Raw genomic sequence first — 16,632 nt, forward strand, 5'->3', positions numbered from 1 at the left:
CCCCACACATACCAGTCCGACTCGTCCTCATCGAGACCGCCCCCGCCCGAGGCTCAGCCTCCTGCAGGTCACAGGAGGAAGAAACCGAGCCCTCTCAGGCCTCCCCCGTGGGGACGCCATGCTGGCCTGGCCGTCACATGCCAGGTGCTGCAGACGGGGCCCCGGTCTCCCTTCGCCTCCCAGCACGGACAGGCTCTTGGGGTGACTGTATTTTCCTGAAATGAACGGACAGGGAGGACCTGGGGGCTGTGTCAGCAGTTTGAAGAGGAAGGACAGTTCTGAAGATTTAAGCCCTGACCCCTGAGGTCTCTGCTAAGAAAAGAAGATGGCCGGCCAGTCGGCTACGGAAAGACAGGCAGACACCCTAAATCCGGCGACTCAAACAGACCCAGCGAAGGACATGAACACAACCGCGGGCTGGCTCCTGGCTGCATCGGGGGTCACGGATTCAGCTAATCAGAATGGAGGGCCCAGCAGAAGTGTCCCCTGCCCGGGTTTCCCACACTGTGGCCTGTATCCCCCTGGTGACGCTCAGGTTAGGTGGCACAGGGAGGAACATTTTTTTAACTTAATAGTCATTAATTTTAATCTATATTAATAGAAAAAAAGCACATCGAGCTCACGGATTGTACTGTCTTATAATGAGGCTCGATCAGTATTTAAATGTTTGGAAAAGTGGGGCATTTAAAGAAAAGTAGGGAGTAGGTGGTACTGCCTGGCACAGGATGTCAGCAGTGACCATAGCTGGCTGCAATCGGGCCCTGTCGTCCCGTGAGGAAAAGTAGGGGAAGAAAATCCTGTCACTCAAGACAAAGGGCGGGGTCCCCACCAGGGGCAGGAGGCAGAGCCCCAGCTGCTCAGTCAGAGCCAGCCCCTGGGACAGGAGGGCCCCAGCGGGACTCGGGGGCTGGGGGCGAAGCCCGTCGTACCTTGATGACGTCCTCGTCGGCAGACCGGCACTCCACGGACTCCAACACGTCCACCACTGAGCCGTCCTCCTGAACGGCCACCACCCTGACGGGCACCGCGACAGTTTTTCCAGTGACAATGGCTGTGTTCAGGATCTCCGTGTCCTACACGGGCGAGAAGGGGGCACGTGTCAGCAAGCAGGCACCCCAGCGGCCACAGGAGGGGCCCCCGACCCAGCTGCCTCCCACCCCGATGCCCGTTCCGCCCCTCGACTGTCTGTGCCCACGCACCTGTGCCCACTGTGCCCACTCTGTGTCCGCTCTGTCTGTGCCCACTGTGCTCCCTGGCGCGTCCACTCTGCCGTGCCCACTGTGTCCATTCTATGACCACCCCAGCCTAATGCCCATTGTGTCCACTGTGTCCACTCTGCTCAGCCCACCGTCTGTGCCCACCGTCTGTGCCCACTCTGCCTGTGCCCACTGTGTCCACTGTGTCCACTTTGCCTGTGTCCACCTGCCTGTGCCCCCTGTGTCCACTACAGTCCACTCTGCCTGTGTCGCCACTGTGTCCACTCTGCCTGGCGCCCACCGTCTGTGTCCACTGTGTCTGTGCTCACTGTCTGTGCCCACGCTGTCTGTGTTCATTCTGCCTGTGCCCACTCTGCCTCTGCCCACTCTGCCTGTGCCCACTCTGTCTATGCCCACTCCGTGCCCACTGTGTCTGTGCCCACTCTGTGTCCACTGTCTCTGTCCACTCTGTGTCCACTCTATCTGTGTCCACGGCACGTCTCGCACAAGCACGAGAGTTCTTTTCAATCTGCCGAATCTTGGCTGGAGGCTCAGGGGGTGAGCGGCTGCCTTATTAGCACAGAGACTGTAACCTTCGTTTTACAGCAGGTGTAACAGAAGAGAACCAGTGTCAGCGTAGAGTGATCCCCCGCCCTCCTGAGCTGACGGCCAGCACGCCGGTCCCCAAACCCCCAAGCAGCCCGAGACCCTCCTCCCGCCCAGGCATGTTATGCGCCACATCGTGTTAGTTTCTGTCCTCCCTGCGACCCCTCAGTGTTCCGTAGGTCCTGTTCTCACAAATTACCGACCACCAACCCCGCTACCTCCTCGGCCACCTAGGCAATGCCCCTCGGACACGTGCCTCTGTTCACCGAGACCGGCTCGGCCGCTGTCTCGGTGAGGGCCGCGTGATCCCGCACCCACAGGAGCCCGGAGGCCGGTGAAATGACCAGGCGTCCGCATAACGGAGGTTCTGGAGGCGCGTGGCTGCCGCCTCGGGTCCAGTGGCTCCGGGAGGGCAGGGTCACTTCTCTGCAGCTCCCTCGGCCACTCCATCAAGGCCCGGATATGGCGCCCATGACGCCAGCCATCACGTCCACCGTCTGAGCGGGGAGGAGGTGGAGGGGGCGGGGCACGCTCCTTGTCACCAAAGCGCGTCGCGTGGCCAGCCCGCGGGCAAAGGAGGCTGGGACCGTGGCTCTACGGTGCCACTGGCCGTGGAGAAAGAGAGGCGAACAGCTCTGTTTACTCCCCTCCCGGCATCGGCCAAGGGTGACCTGCCCCTGTGCCGGGGTCCCCGCCCGCAATAAGGGGGCTCTTAAAAGCACGGCAACTTTATGAAGAGTTAACGGCCATCTACGTACACAGTCCGGGGCGGAATAGGGACGGAGCGGGCAGCGACGGCTCCGTAAAGACCGGTATCCCGGAGCCCGCCTTAAAACGCCCGCTGAAGCCGTGTGTTCGCGAGCCACCGCACAGGCTCAGAAACGGACCCTGGGGGACGGGCCACTTCCACGTGTGACCGGAGAGAAGGAGTCAACTAGGGAGGCTGGGGACAGCTGGGGGACGCAGCTCGGCCACGGGAGTCACCAAGCACGCAGCGAGCGGCCCCACCAGAATGGCCCGCAGCGGAGATGACCTCGAGCGCTCCCGTCACAGCCGGAGTCCGCGTCCCTGCTCCAGCTCCCAGTGAGTCCCACGTCCGGTGTTCTGCGTGGGCCCCTCGCTCCCCACCCCCAACTCGGAGAACAGTAAGAGAGAGGGTCGAATGCTAATAGCAATAATAATGAGTAGGGTTCTAACATCAACTTTATCAAGAACTTTTGAAAATAGCGCAACCCAATCTTAACGAGATGAAAGATAAGGTGTTTCTTTAACGCGTGTCCTTCCCTGTGAACGGAATCTCAAGGAGGTACCCCAAAAGGACAGACGCCCGTCCACGACCCGAGTGTTCTCGTCCCATGTATATCTAAGGTGCACAGGGAGGGCAGGAAGCAAGAAGCGAGGCGGAAGCCGGGGTGGGAACTCGCCCCACGACGGCGCGCAGCCATCACCGTGTGTGCGAAGAACAGAGGCCGCATCGTGGTCCCGCGCCGAACTGCTAGATTCGACTCGAAATGCAACTGAGCGACGTCGCTGTGCGCGTCCCGGGCGCCGGGCTGATTTTGCCGGCTGAGCATCTACGGATGCGAAACATCCACCCTCCCTTCGTTCCGTGTTTCCTTTGGGGATCGTCCCCGCTCTGCTGTCAGGAAACGTGGCCTGGATGGTGCTGACTCCGGGCCACCAAACCAGACTTCACAGCTAAGCCAATGAACCAAACGTGGCCATCGAGATATTGCAGCCTGACTCAAGTGAAGCCTGAACGGAAGAAGCCAGAGTCCGGGAGAGGAGGGATAACTGGGAAGGATTTCTGGGTTCCTGAATCGGGCTACATTTGTGGCTGTGACTTTCAGAAATTTATATCTATAAAAGGAACTGTAACTTAAGTTTTAATTGTTCTTTTTGTTTGTTTGTTTTGTCACTTGACACAAACTCTCGACTAATCTCATGAGATTAAGCAACACTCTAGGCTCTAGGGGAAGAGAAAAGACTAAAGTAAACATCAATGTCTACCCTATGGAAGCTCACAGCCTTCGAAGAAGACACTGCGATAATTCCTCCAGACTGGGTTTCAAGGCAGGTGACTTCATTTTCCATAACGACCCATCGAAACGGATCCAGACTTGTGCTTTTATTCCAACCACCTTTGCAACTGTGTTCCCATGGGTGGCTGGGATTGTGCAACCAGTATCCATCAAAAAAAAAAAAATCTCCAGGGTATTTTCTACCCGCCTCTGGCGCAGTAAAGCAATTTATCATGTTAAATAGTACATGTTAATCATTCCCTGGTGCCGGTGACTGCTCAAAATTCACCATCGATCAAAATACAAGTCTTCTAATTCTGCTCCTATTTACGCCTTGAACACCTATTTATGTTCCTTCACGAAGATGCATTAACGTTACATGCTAGGATGGTGTCAGTGACATGTCAGGATGAGGACATCCAAAACCTCTCTTCTCCATAAAAGCAATGAGAAAATTGTCCCCCCCACCCCCAAGTAAAAGTCAAAATCAACTTTTTCACCATTCTGGAAATGCAACAAAGCCCTGTGCGACCAGGAGAGCACTCACTCAAGAAAAACGCTGAATCTTGGTAAAAACAGAGAATTCCTTGACATTTTACCCTGACTTACTCCCATCCCCTGCTCTCCAGTTCTGTAGCAGCTTTGAAAAACAACAGCTCGCATTCGCTGTGGAATCCGGCCGTGGGAAAGCCACTGGAGAGGGTGGAGTGGGGCTGGACATCTTCCCAGACCCCACTCCCAAGGGCCTCCCTTTGTCTGACTCGTCTGGAGTTCCCTGGAAGACCCCCTTGCAAGGCTGTCAGTATTTGAACTGGCTCCGAGCTCACCCCCTGTGAAAAGCTTTTCCCTTAGAGGCTTTTGTTAAAAGCAATTACTTATCATATGACCCAGCAATCCACTTGTGTGTCTGCGTGTGTGTGTGGTTGGGGCGCGGTAATCCTCATGAGAGGTGGAGACATATCCCCACACAGACACTCACACAGCATCGCCATCCATACTGGCCAAAGCAGAAACAGCCCAAACGTCCATCGACGGACGAACGGACGGACGCCATGTGGTCTCGCCATCCAACGGGATGTCATTTGGCCATAAAATGGATGGACCTTCCGACACAGGTTACGACGCAAATGAACCTTGGAAACACTGTGCTGAGTGAGAGAAGCCAGTCACCAGGGGCATGTATTCTGCGAGCCTGAGTATGTGCAATGCCCAGAGTAAGGGAATCTGTACACACAGGAAGCACTTAATGGTCATGAGGGGCTGGGGCGTGGGGAACAGTGGCTGATACACACAGCGTATGTAAAATATCACACGGCAAGTAAAACAGTAAATTGGATCCACATGCTGGTTAAGGACAGGGTGCAACGCTTCGGTTTCCTTACCTGTAAATAGGAGATTTTTCAAAAAAATTCAAAAGGATGACACTAGACACAGGAGATGTGCCTGCCAGCTCTCTTTTGGGGAAATTATTTGGTTGGATTTCACCATCCACTTGAATTTAGCTGGGGCCACGTGACCTGCTTTGGCCAATGAAACGTGAGTGGAATGACGTGCTCACCTCCAATCGGAAGCTCTAAGAGGACAAGACCCCATGCGCTCCCTTTGACTGCCACGGTGACGGTGGACCCTCTGTCACCCTGGGTCCCAGAGCCAGGACAGTGCAGCATGAAGCCTCCAGCTGATCTGTGTCGGACACGCAGGGTGATCGAGAAGAAGCCTCCATTGTTTCAAGCTATTAAAAGCCAGAGCTGCGTGTAACTTTTCAGCATGTTATTCTGGCTATACAAAGATAACAACACCTGGAAATGCATGTTGAATTCTAGTTAGGTTTGTTTTCCACAGCGGTATGGGTTAGCAATTCCAAAAATACGTTAGCGAATTCGAGGATTGAGCAAATAATACATGCTGAAGGACAGAGACAGGATTCTCGCTATAGAGAGAGAAGCACGTTTACCAGTGGGCAGGAGGGTGAACCCCATGTTCACGAGCTGGAATTGGAGGTCCCGCCACAGAGTCAGGGGGAAGCTGGCTGTGCGCGTGGTCACTGTGGGTGTGTGGATGTGGGTGTGGAAATGTGGATGGAGTGTGTATATAGTTGTCCCTAGTTCTGGTCGCTGAGAGGACTTAAACACAGTGACACCTTTAGCAATCAACACAGCTAGACCCAGCTTTTAGTTTTAAATACCATTCTCCAAAGAAAAGAAAACAGAGCTCCTTGGAGAGATGACCACTGCCACAGCCTGGGCACAGGAAGGACAAGGTGATGAGCCTCCCATGGCTCGTGAGCAAGAAGGCATCGAAGTGCTTGAAAAAATATCAAAAGGACACAAGAATCGAGCTGGGGCAGTTTTACGGTACTATAAAGAATTGTAGCAGCCAATTATAAAAATATAATATTTTATATAGACAATATATTGTTTATAACTGTAGTTTTTAAGTATGGTATGTATAGTATCTATTATATATATTGTATAAATATTCTCTATAATAAGCTTCTGAGTTAATATAAACAACCAAACGGGAGAAGGGAAACTTCATCCTTAGGGTAGAATTCCAACGAATAAATGTAAAAAGGATGGTGAAATTAGAATACCACCACCTGGCAACCACCATTCACTGTTTTAGGTGACAATCAGTATGGATGCTTCTCGTGATTCAAAGTACAATAGGAAACAGGATATCTGTATAGTGTTAATGCATCTCCGTGCAAGAGACGTCTTCGTTTCGGTAACTTTATGGTGCCAGACCTAGCATACATTACATCATCCACGTGATTAAACATCGCAGGGAACAAACGGACATCCTATGTCCTAAACAAGGACGTAACATCACTTCCTAAGTGTTCCCCCCAAAAACAAGTGAATCTAATAATAAGAAAACATCGGACAACCTCAAATTATGGGGTATCCTATGAAATAACTGGCCTGTACATTTCAAATACATCTCCGTCTGAAAAAAATAAAACTGAGAAACTTTCAGATTAAAGAAGATCGAGAGATGAAACAAAAGTATGTGTGGTCCTGGGCTGCATCCTCCCACGGAAAAAAATCTATTTTCCTTGTGCTCTAATGAACGTGAGTAGGACAACGGATGAAACCTGAATAAGGTCTGGGATGATTCTTTGTATCGAAATTAACTTCCTGATGTATCAATATCAATTTCTACTTATGTAAGAGCTTTGAGGAAATTCACACTGATGTATTTACAGATAAAAAACCATCATGTGTGTAATTTACTCTCAAGCATTTCATAAAAATGATAATAACGTGTGTTTGTGTAGACAGAGACAATAGTAACATTTGGAAAATTCTGATGAAGGAATTTGGGAAATGCATTTATTCGGACTCACGGGAAATTTTAAAATAATATGAAGAACCAAAAAAAAAAACCAAACAAAAATAAAAACAAATCAACGGTATAGGTAGAGGATGTGGTAAGTGCCCAATGAGCATAATTTACAGCTAACTCACTTTTCTTAAACACTCAGACAAGTGCCAGAAACTGTGCTAAGTGACTCGTGCGCATCGTCTGTTAATGACAACGCATCTCTATAAAAACGCACAGTATGATACGTATTAACCCCTAATAACGAAAACAGAGCTAAGTGCCGGGTACATCGTACGTACTCGATGAGTATGAACTGGCCTTATTAATCTCTCACTTAATTCTCAAACATCGCTACTGAAGGATGACTCTCTTCATCAGCGTTTTACGAATGAGGGGACCAAGGCTGAAAAGGGTTCCAGAACTTGGCCAGAAGCGTATTTCCACGAGCAAGCCACCAGCAGTGACCCCGAGAGCCAGCCCCAGCTCCTCGCCTGTAAAACGCCGCCAACGATCCATGTCTTTGCCTACCTAGGAAGCTTTAAGGGTAAAAGATAGATTGTAGAGGCTTTTACTTTAATACCTATAAAAAAAAAGAAGTGTTACAAATGTGAAGTATAAGTTTTAGTAGAAATGGCCAAGTAGCCGGGAAGCCCCAAGCCGAGCACGCAGGCTTCAGGCCTGCTCCGTCCTACCTGCTGCCCCAGCCTGTGGGGTCCCAGACCCGGGGACTGGGGCTGCAGCCTCATCCTCTGGCCCCGGCACGGGGTGCCAGCCTGGCCTCCATCTCAGGCACTCCTCAGCTCCCAGGCATCCTGACTTCTGACTCCCAACGCCATGAGGCAGATGTCCCCTGGGAGGCAGCTCTGCGGGGAGGAGCAAAAGCCATTTGGAGGGAGCTTTGATCGGCCACCAGCACAGCCCAGGGCAAGCTCAGACGGCTCCCTAAGACCTCCACAGCCAACACAACAGCGCAGACTTGGGGGTGTCCCTGCCCCTCTCTGTACCGATGGAGTTTCCTCAGGGACTGGGGACCGAACTGGTCAAAGCCATGAGGCTGCAAACTCCATGAGACCGCGGACCAGGTCTCAGTGCTCCGTGGCCTCCCACGCTGCCTGGGCACACTAAGATCTCACACGCAGCCGAGGCCACCCAAGGGTGACGGGACAGAGCCGGAGAGCCAGGAAGACTGACGGGGCACACGGACGCATGCGACAGGACAGTCTGGCCCGGCCCCTGGGGAGTCCCGTCCCCCCTGCATCTCCGGTTAGGGTGGGTCCTCTTGACTCACACTTCCCAGCTCCGACACGAAACAGCACATGTGTGTCCCCTCTGATTCGTTTCTCTCCTTTAACTGGCGCGTCCCTAGCGACGAGCACAACCTGTAAATAGTTATTTCTCTGCCATCCGGTGCGGGGAACCTTCGCGTCCAGCTTGAGCTAAACTGAAATTTCACACAACTCCCGGTTGACAGAGGAGCAGCAAGCAAATGACATCTGTCCAATTAAAATCTAAGCAGACTCACAGCACTCGCGAGAGACGAGCTCCCGAGGGAAACTCAGCACGGCTGAGACCTGAGCCCAGGGCCACAGCTTAATTTTATTTTTTAATTTATTTTTATTTTCTGGTGACATCGGCTCTTTAACGTGAGCGCACCCTCCCGTAGGGTCGCTGTGACCTAGCTGGTGCCTCGGTGACCGGCGGTGAGCGGTGACAGCCTGGCTGGAGGTTCCAGCCGATTCCCCGTCCCGCGTCAGGCCCCACTCGGAGGGGTGAACGGAGAGAGGGAAACGAGGAGAGAGAGAGAGAGAAAGAGGAAAAACTCACGGTCCCAACAAGAGAGAGACAGAGAGGGTGAGAGAGGCAGACGGACAAGGAGACAGAGACAGACAGACGGACCGGGCGAGGCCGAGAAAGGGGCAGAGGGTCGAATGGCGGGGGACAGAGAGGGACAGAGCGGGGCGGTCGGCGAAGTCAAGGCAAGCTGGCGGGCAGCGAGAGAGAGAACGAGAACACAGACCGCACAAGGCCAGCGCCGGCCTCGTCACCCACCTGGTCGTTCGTGTGTTTCCGTGGACACCCGCACTCAGCCTCCAGGACTCGGCAGCCTCCCAGACGGCGCTCCCCGGCCGGAGGTAACCGCTCCTTCCGGTCCGTCCCCACAGCACTTGACAACGAATGCGCCTCTGGGGTCCCGTGTCACGGCCCCTGGCCGCCTCTGCAACGTGCTTTTGTGGGTCCTGTTGAGCGCCCAGAGCTTAGCGCTCGCCCGGAGACATTCGGACAATGGAGCAAACGAACCGACGTACTAGAGAACTCACACGGTCTCCGCGGGGGGACCTGGGGAGGGGGGCGCCGGGAGCCACATCCTCGGAAAGACAAGATCCCAGCACTTGCCCCGGAGAACTGCAAGGCCGGGAGAGCCGGTCTCACTGAGAAGCTTCCAGGAAAGGTCTGTCTGCAAAGAAGAGAAGACTGCGCGGCCTCCTAGGCAAACCCTACCACAAACTACACGTTTCTCACTCAAAAAGCCTTTTAGGGTGTCTGTCTGAGCAAACGCGGGGAGGAGGCGGCAAGAAGCAGCACCGCGTGACAAGTACGTGCGGTTCTCGACTCTCTCCGCTCGTGGACACGCGCGACGCGCGGGTAGAAGCCATTACTCCCGCCTGTAAATTATTCGCCGTCTCGTCCCTAATATACATCAGTATTAAAGTTAATATATAGAAGGAGCTGTTATAATATTATTATCATTCAGAGTAACTGCTGAGCTGCCCCCAGCGTGTGGGAATGATGTGTCGGGATTTGAATTAATGAATCTGCTGGCTGCAAAGCTCAATTTGTCTTCACAGCTACATTACATCAACTCCACCCTTTCTCTGCCTGAATCCGCGGGCACGTGGTGGGCGACACGGCGGCAGAAATTTATCCTTCCACAGATCTGGCAGTCGGAAGTCTGAAATCGAGGTGTCACGGGGCCACCCTCCCCCAGAAAGTTCTAGGCGAGAAGAATCCTCTGCCTCTTCCAGCTTCTGGTGGCCCAGGCGTTCCTTGGCTTTGGCTGCCTCGCTCCAGCGTCTGCCTCCGTGTCACACGCGTCCTGCTCTGTTCCTCCTCCGTGTCTGTGTCTTAAACCCCCCTCTCTTCTCACTGGGACGCCGGCCATGGACGTAGGGCCCAGCACACGTCAGGGCGATCTCCGCCTGAGGGCTCCGGCCCGATTACTTATGCAAAGACCCCAGGCCCCGGCAAGGTCAGAGTCACAGGTACCAGGGTGAGAGCCTGGACGCGTCTTCTCGGAGCCACTGTCCACCCCTCCAGCGGCTTGTTCTCCAGGACAGTATCAAGGAAGGTGCAGACTAAGCAGCCTCGACCTCCGCGTTAGTAAGACAGCGACAGAGACTCGGGTCCTCGCCCGCACTGAGCAAAAGCTCCATCTTCCCCATTCTTTAACGAATCTCTCACGGCTCTGGGGAAGCCAGTGGGGCGACTTTCCCATTTTCATGATAAACGCGAATGGCAAAGCAAAACCATTGTCTGTGAGCAGGAGCCATGGGGTCCACAACCTCTACAGCCCTCGCGTTCCCACCGGAAGGCGATGCCCGGCCACGTCCCGGAGGGAGCAGCCCTGTTCACTCAGTGTCCCCGAGACGCCGCTCGCCCCTCTGCGGGGATGGCAACGGCACCCCTCCTCTCAGACGTGCCGCTGGCTGGGACGGAAGGTCGAACCAGACGCAAGGTCTGAGCCGGCTGCTTCATGACGCCCTGCGTGGGCTGGGGGCCCCGAACGGCGTGGGTGGAGGGTGCCTGGCGGCTTGCTCGCCCCCGTCACAGAAGGACGATGGGAAGGTCGCTGTCCGGCAGGCTTGCCACCAGCACATGTGAAGGCCTCTGAACTCCTGCTGGAGGGTTTGTGCGGTTCCCTGACCAGCCTCCTTGGATAACTGACTTGAGCGAATCCTACTCCCATCCAAAGGGAAAGCAAATCTAGGTCTTTCCTTGATATTTCCATTAAGTGTTGTTTTGATGTTGGGACGACGGGCGCGGTGACGAGCCGGCAGGCAGGCAGCCGCCGAATTCGGGGATTCAGACAGCGCAGGGTTGACTGACGCCCAGAGCCAGGTGGATTTTGGCACTTCTACGTCGTGCTGGATTTGGGGGATTATTCTGAAGAGTCGTCAAAACCCCAAAGAGAGAGAGAACGGAGTGACTAATTATTTCAGGAAGCGGGGCTCAGGCCGTGCCCAGACACCCGTGGTCATCCAAGAACCGGCCCCATGGCTTCTCTGATTCCCCTCCGCCCTGGGGACTGGACCCCTGACCCTTCTCAGACCTTGCTCTTCAGGCAGGAGCCGAGCCCGCCTCCAGCTCCAGAAACACATCCTGGGACCGACCGCGGCCCGCAGCCGAGCAGCACCCGGCCTTCCTCTGGCCCCAGTGAGGGGCCGGAGGACTGGACTGCAACCCCGCTGGTCCAGTCGGATCGGGCTTTCTGCCAAGTGCAGGCAGCAGCTTCCTGGCCGAGCAAAGCCGTTTGCAGACTCTGCTCTCCTCCTGGCCGTGGGCCGGTGACGGGGCTGCCGTCCCCACGTAGTGGCTGACGCGCTGGCCCCAAGTCGCAGATGGAGCCAACCGCATCCCCGCTCTTACCTGGTGTGCAGGTAGACTCGCCACAGTTTAACGTGTCCTGGGGCAATTCCCGTTCCCGCCTAATTCAGAGAGGAGCGGTCACCTAGGTGTCAGCCCCAGTGGGGGACCAGCCAACGTCCGGGCACAGCAGAGCCCCAGACCCAACACCCGAGCACAGCAGAGCCCCAGACCAACACGTCTGTGTGCACGTGGGGCTCAACCGGTGCTTCCTCCGAATTATACCGCCCCCCCGCCCCGGCGAGTGACCGTGACTTCACCCCCGCAGCACACCACGCCGGGCACGACACCTGTACAACGAGAGTCACCACCTGTCCGGGAGGAAGGGCTGCTCCCGCCTCCAGAGGAAGCTGAGGCTCAGGGAGGGCGGCCGGCCTGGGGGCTCAGCCGGTCACGACACCTGCCCGGGGCAGGAACCTGCTACGCCCTCCACCCTCTAGGGAGATACTGGGGCGCTGTCACTCATGCTAACAGGGACTGGCACTCGGGTTCCAGACCCCGTGCCTGTGCTGCGAGCTCCTTCCCGGCCTGGGATTCTGCGCCCCCCGCCCCCCGAGTGCACTGAGTCAATCAATGACTGATCTCCTCAGAGACCCGGCTCACTGAGATTCTGCCTCCTTGTTCCATCAAGTACTGGGGGAGGAGCGTTTAAAACTCCAGCTACGACCCCGCACAGTGGGTTTATCTGCTCATCTCTCCTTTCGGTTATGTAAATCTTTGCTTCGCATAGTTCGAAGCTTTGCTATCGAGCGCTGACAGCCTCAAAGGGGGCTGAGGTGTGGAGACGACCCCCGAACCCCAGTGGGGTGACAGAGATACAGGCTGTGGGCGAAGAGCTCATCGGCCTTTTCTCCTTCGGGAGCCGCCTCCCTCTGTGGACGTGAAGTAGCCCGTCACGTCCCCCTTCCCCTGGGACTTGGGCCCTCTCAGTGCGCAGAGCGGAGAGTCTCACCGTGGTTGGGGGGTGACTGCTCTGCCTCGAAAGACCATGGGGGATGAGAAAGTCACCTCAATTTCTTACGGCCCCACGATTACTTAGACTCCTCGAGCCTCCGCCTTTCCTCACGACCACGAAGTTAAACACGTCGGAGAAAGTGTTGACATGTGTTTAATAACATCGAGATGGCTTTTTGAGGAATCGAGGCCAAATTTTTTTTAAAGGAGACGATCTTTCTACGATGGTGAACGATGGGCGCTAGTTTGACACCTCGGCGTCTGCGTTTCGCCGAGAGAACCAGACAGCACCGGACCTTGCCAGAGGCCTGAGGAACCGGCTCCTCCACCCGCAGCCGCGGGCCCGAAACTGCCAGGACCGGAGACGCACGGAGCTGGCGAGGGGGTGACGCGGTGGGCGCTCCGCGCTGCCCAGGACCCCCAGCCCGGCCACGCCGTTTATAATCAAAGCCCGCGCCCCTCGATCCAGAGCCAAATGATAAGGGTCTCTGTGAAGTTTATCTTTATTGTTTGTGATGCAAACATGAAAAGAAGGAAGAAAGGAAGAGGGAGGGAGGGGGAGGGGAGGGAGGAGGAGGGGAGGGAGGGAGTGAGAAAGAATTAGCAAAACAAAGTATGGAACACATAACGAAAGAGGACCCATTAAGCAAATTTTGCCCACACGATGGAATTTTGTGTGGCTATTACGAAGGAAAACGTTTTACTTCTATACGTAGACCCGGAAACGTGTGGTGATACATCAAAATCTGAAATGCGCACAGACTGACCCCACGCGCCCCTGCGGGGCTCTGTTCCGGGGCCACGTGACCTGGGGGAGGGGACGCCGGGAGCCAGTCCCTGGCCCCACAGGCAGTGGACTGGGAGGAGAGCAGAGAAAGCCACCTGTGTTCCACGAGAAGACACTAGGGAACCACCGGAAACCCACACACTGCTCTCCAAGGCACAGTCCCTCAGGCACCGTCCTCGAAATTCGCGCCATTCTCGCTTGGCACGATCAGCATTTCTGTAAAGCAATTCACACGTCACAGGGTTTTACTTAAAGACTTAAACGCGTGTTTTTAAAAGAAGTTTTCTGTAACATTAATGAAAAGGATCAGTATTACTTGCCACAAATAAAAAATAACTTTAAACGTGCAGGCAGGAAGCTTTGCAAGTTTCCACTGCACGCGGATTTCGGCCACCACAGTTTACTTAAATGACGCCCATCTCCCCTACAGCACGGCCCCACTGGCCCCAAGACGACATGCTGCCTGTAAGCGCATAAAGTACAAACTTCTCGCTGGCTCTTCGAATTTGCGAGCTCTCAGGCCCACAAACTGCTACATAAATCATCGGCTGCACATCAGGATGAGGGACCAGGATGAGTAACTGTGGCCCTGCGCGTCGGTCCGCACTCAGACAGCAGAGTGTGTAGCTGTGCTGTCCCCTTGCCTCCCAGTCACAAAACCACCCGCCCCAGGCGGATAACCGGAAGATGGGACTGGCCAGCACAGCAATGCAAAGAAACGATGCTGGGAGTAAAATGAAAATTCACCGTGAGTGAGTCATGGAGGACACAGCTGCCCAAGGACGCGCTGACACAGCCCCGTTCAGGAGACCACAGCTCTGCAGCCAGAGCGACGTAACACCGACGAGCTTGTCGCCATAAATCAGCCAGGTGGCCGAACCGAAGCGACCAAAGCCTTCCCAGAGGAGACGACCCCAGCCAGACGCTTTCACGGAACAAATTCCTGGCGATATTTCACCATGTCGAGAACGCAAAGGGACCAATGTCAGAAGGCGATTCACTCAGAGCGTATGTCACCCGGCAAATGAGGAGAAGCCCGGATTTAAGGGACTGCGTGCCAAGTCACCCCTGGTCGCGCGAGCGTCTCGTTGTTTATAACCAAGAGGAAGAGAGTTTTCAGGTTCTGACAAAACATTTTCAAGTTCGCAGAGCGGACGGTTTTTCCACTGACTGTTGAGATAGCTTCGCGTGGTTTCAGCGTGCAGGGTTATTACGCCCCTCGCTGCCACGCGAAGCCAGGCCCACCTGCGATTAAACCACGGCGGTGTTATTCAATTACATTTGAATCTGTCGCCCGTCCAGAGGTTTGGCACGAGGCCCACTAGTTCTCTAGTAAAAAGGAAGATCAGCAAATATTAGAGATTGTCGAAAACGCAGTGGCATCGAGTGAGGCCTCGGACCTTTCCTTGCGGAAGGGCTGAAGGGGAATTCAGAGGAATCTCTGCCTCTCTGCCTGATTCCGCTTTACACAACGCGCTGTTCGCATGCTATGTAAATTCGTCACACCCGCTGGGATGCGTCCCCTCCGCCCGGGGACACCCTCGGCCGTGACGTTTCCTCCTGAGGGCCACGTCCCCACCCCGGTCCAGCCCCACCTGCCACCGGGCCTTCACCCCTGGGCCTCCACAGGCCTGCTCACGTCCGTGTCACACACTGTCACGACGCCCCCACCCTGCCACCACGGCGACCGCAGGATGGAGCGTGTCTGCAGCTGTCCCGTGTCCGGCCCCCGTGAGAGAGCGGGGACTATGCCCCCTGCCCCTGTGCCCTCCTCTGCACCCACGGGCCGAGCCCCGCGCCCAGCTTGTGAGAGGTGCTCGCTGAGTTGTTGAATGAATGACAGCTCTGGGATACCGCAGGAAACGACACGTTCCCTAAAAACAGTTGGTCCCCATGCGAACTAGAAAACGGGGCCCCTTGCATCGCTCAGAGAGGTGCCACGTACCCCGGCTTCGCTGGAAGCAAGTCGGCCCCGCCACCTGCGGTACGGCTGCCCCACCGAGGTCCCCGACCTGCTCCGTCTGCGCTGTGAAGGACGTCGCCATCGCCATGGCTGAGCACAGCTCGCGAGGTGCCCGGCCTCGCCCCGCGGCCCTGAGTGTCCCAGGCGGGCACGGGCTGGGCGCCTAGGTGTCCGGGATGGCTCCGTCCACCGAAGCATTCAGACTCTAAAACGACGCAAAGGAATTTCAAATAAAGTTTCAAAGTAAAATAAAGCTAAGAAGCCGCCGACCCAGAAGTTTATCCACATCCAGAGGTTAAAACCCGGAGGCAGTGACGTGTACAGGGAAACCAAACAGAGCCGTTCTAAGAACAGGGAGCCGAGGAAAGAGAGGGGCCCGCCGGGCGGCGGGGGGCTGGGGGCTCCGCGGGCCTGGGAGGGACGAGCTGGTCTCCGGGTGTGTGACTAGGCCCGGCTGCGCCGCCCCGTCTGGATCCCAGCCCTGAGCCACGCCGACGCAGCCAGGCCCCAGCCCACAGGGCCCCTCTGTCCGTCTCCGCTGAGAAGAAGCCGTCGTCAGGCACGGCGGGGGAGCGGAAGCCCCCACGGCCCGTCGTCCGGGCCGGCCCGGCTGGCAGTCACCCTCGTGTCCGTCCCTGGGGCACACGAACACAGCCCGGGGGCGGCGTCACGCCTCGTGCCACCATCTAATGACGTAGCCATTGTGTTTTGTCCTCGTTGTCATCGGCGGAGAAGCTCGCTCGGGTTGTCTTCCCGAGGACCTCGAAACAGGCTCGAGGACCCGTGTACGATGCAGTGACTGAGGCCGTGACAGGAGCCGTGGCAGAGGAAGTCCCGAGACGTGAGAGGTCGCGTCTTCCCTGCACGTAGCAGGTGAGTCACAGGAAAGAGGCCACGTGTCCTGACGTCAGCAGTGGGAAGGGGCAGAGCCCCGTTCGCAGCCACGGCGTGAGGCGCTGTGCGGTTCCCGATGTCCCCCTGCGTTCCCACTGTGGACATCAACCCTGTCCCAGGAGGAGGATGAAGATGGGTGGCCCAGAGGCACCCCGCTGACCGCCCAGAGGAGCCCCCTGCACCAGGGCCCCTGCCGCCCAGCCCCGCGTGCGTGACCGTAGATGGCCGTGGCTCTGAGCCCGA

General features: G+C 55.9%; 1 protein-coding gene across 2 annotated transcripts in view; it reads right to left on the minus strand.

Annotated features, from left to right (window-relative positions):
- LOC120615992 (transmembrane protein 132B) overlaps positions 1-16,632 on the minus strand; it is a 245,614-nt gene that overhangs the window by 23,578 nt on the left and 205,404 nt on the right. Inside the window, exon 5 of one of the 2 annotated variants that reach the window (XM_039879241.1) lies at positions 930-1,073. The exons of the other annotated variant lie outside the window; for it this stretch is intronic. Within the exon in view, the coding sequence (XP_039735175.1) occupies positions 930-1,073 (144 nt within the window). The remainder of the gene's footprint in view (positions 1-929; positions 1,074-16,632) is intronic. 2 annotated transcript variants of the gene reach the window in all.

This window comes from Pteropus medius, unplaced genomic scaffold, assembly GCF_902729225.1.
Source record: "Pteropus medius unplaced genomic scaffold, Ma_sr-lr_union100, whole genome shotgun sequence".
Classification (NCBI taxonomy): domain Eukaryota; kingdom Metazoa; phylum Chordata; class Mammalia; order Chiroptera; family Pteropodidae; genus Pteropus; species Pteropus medius.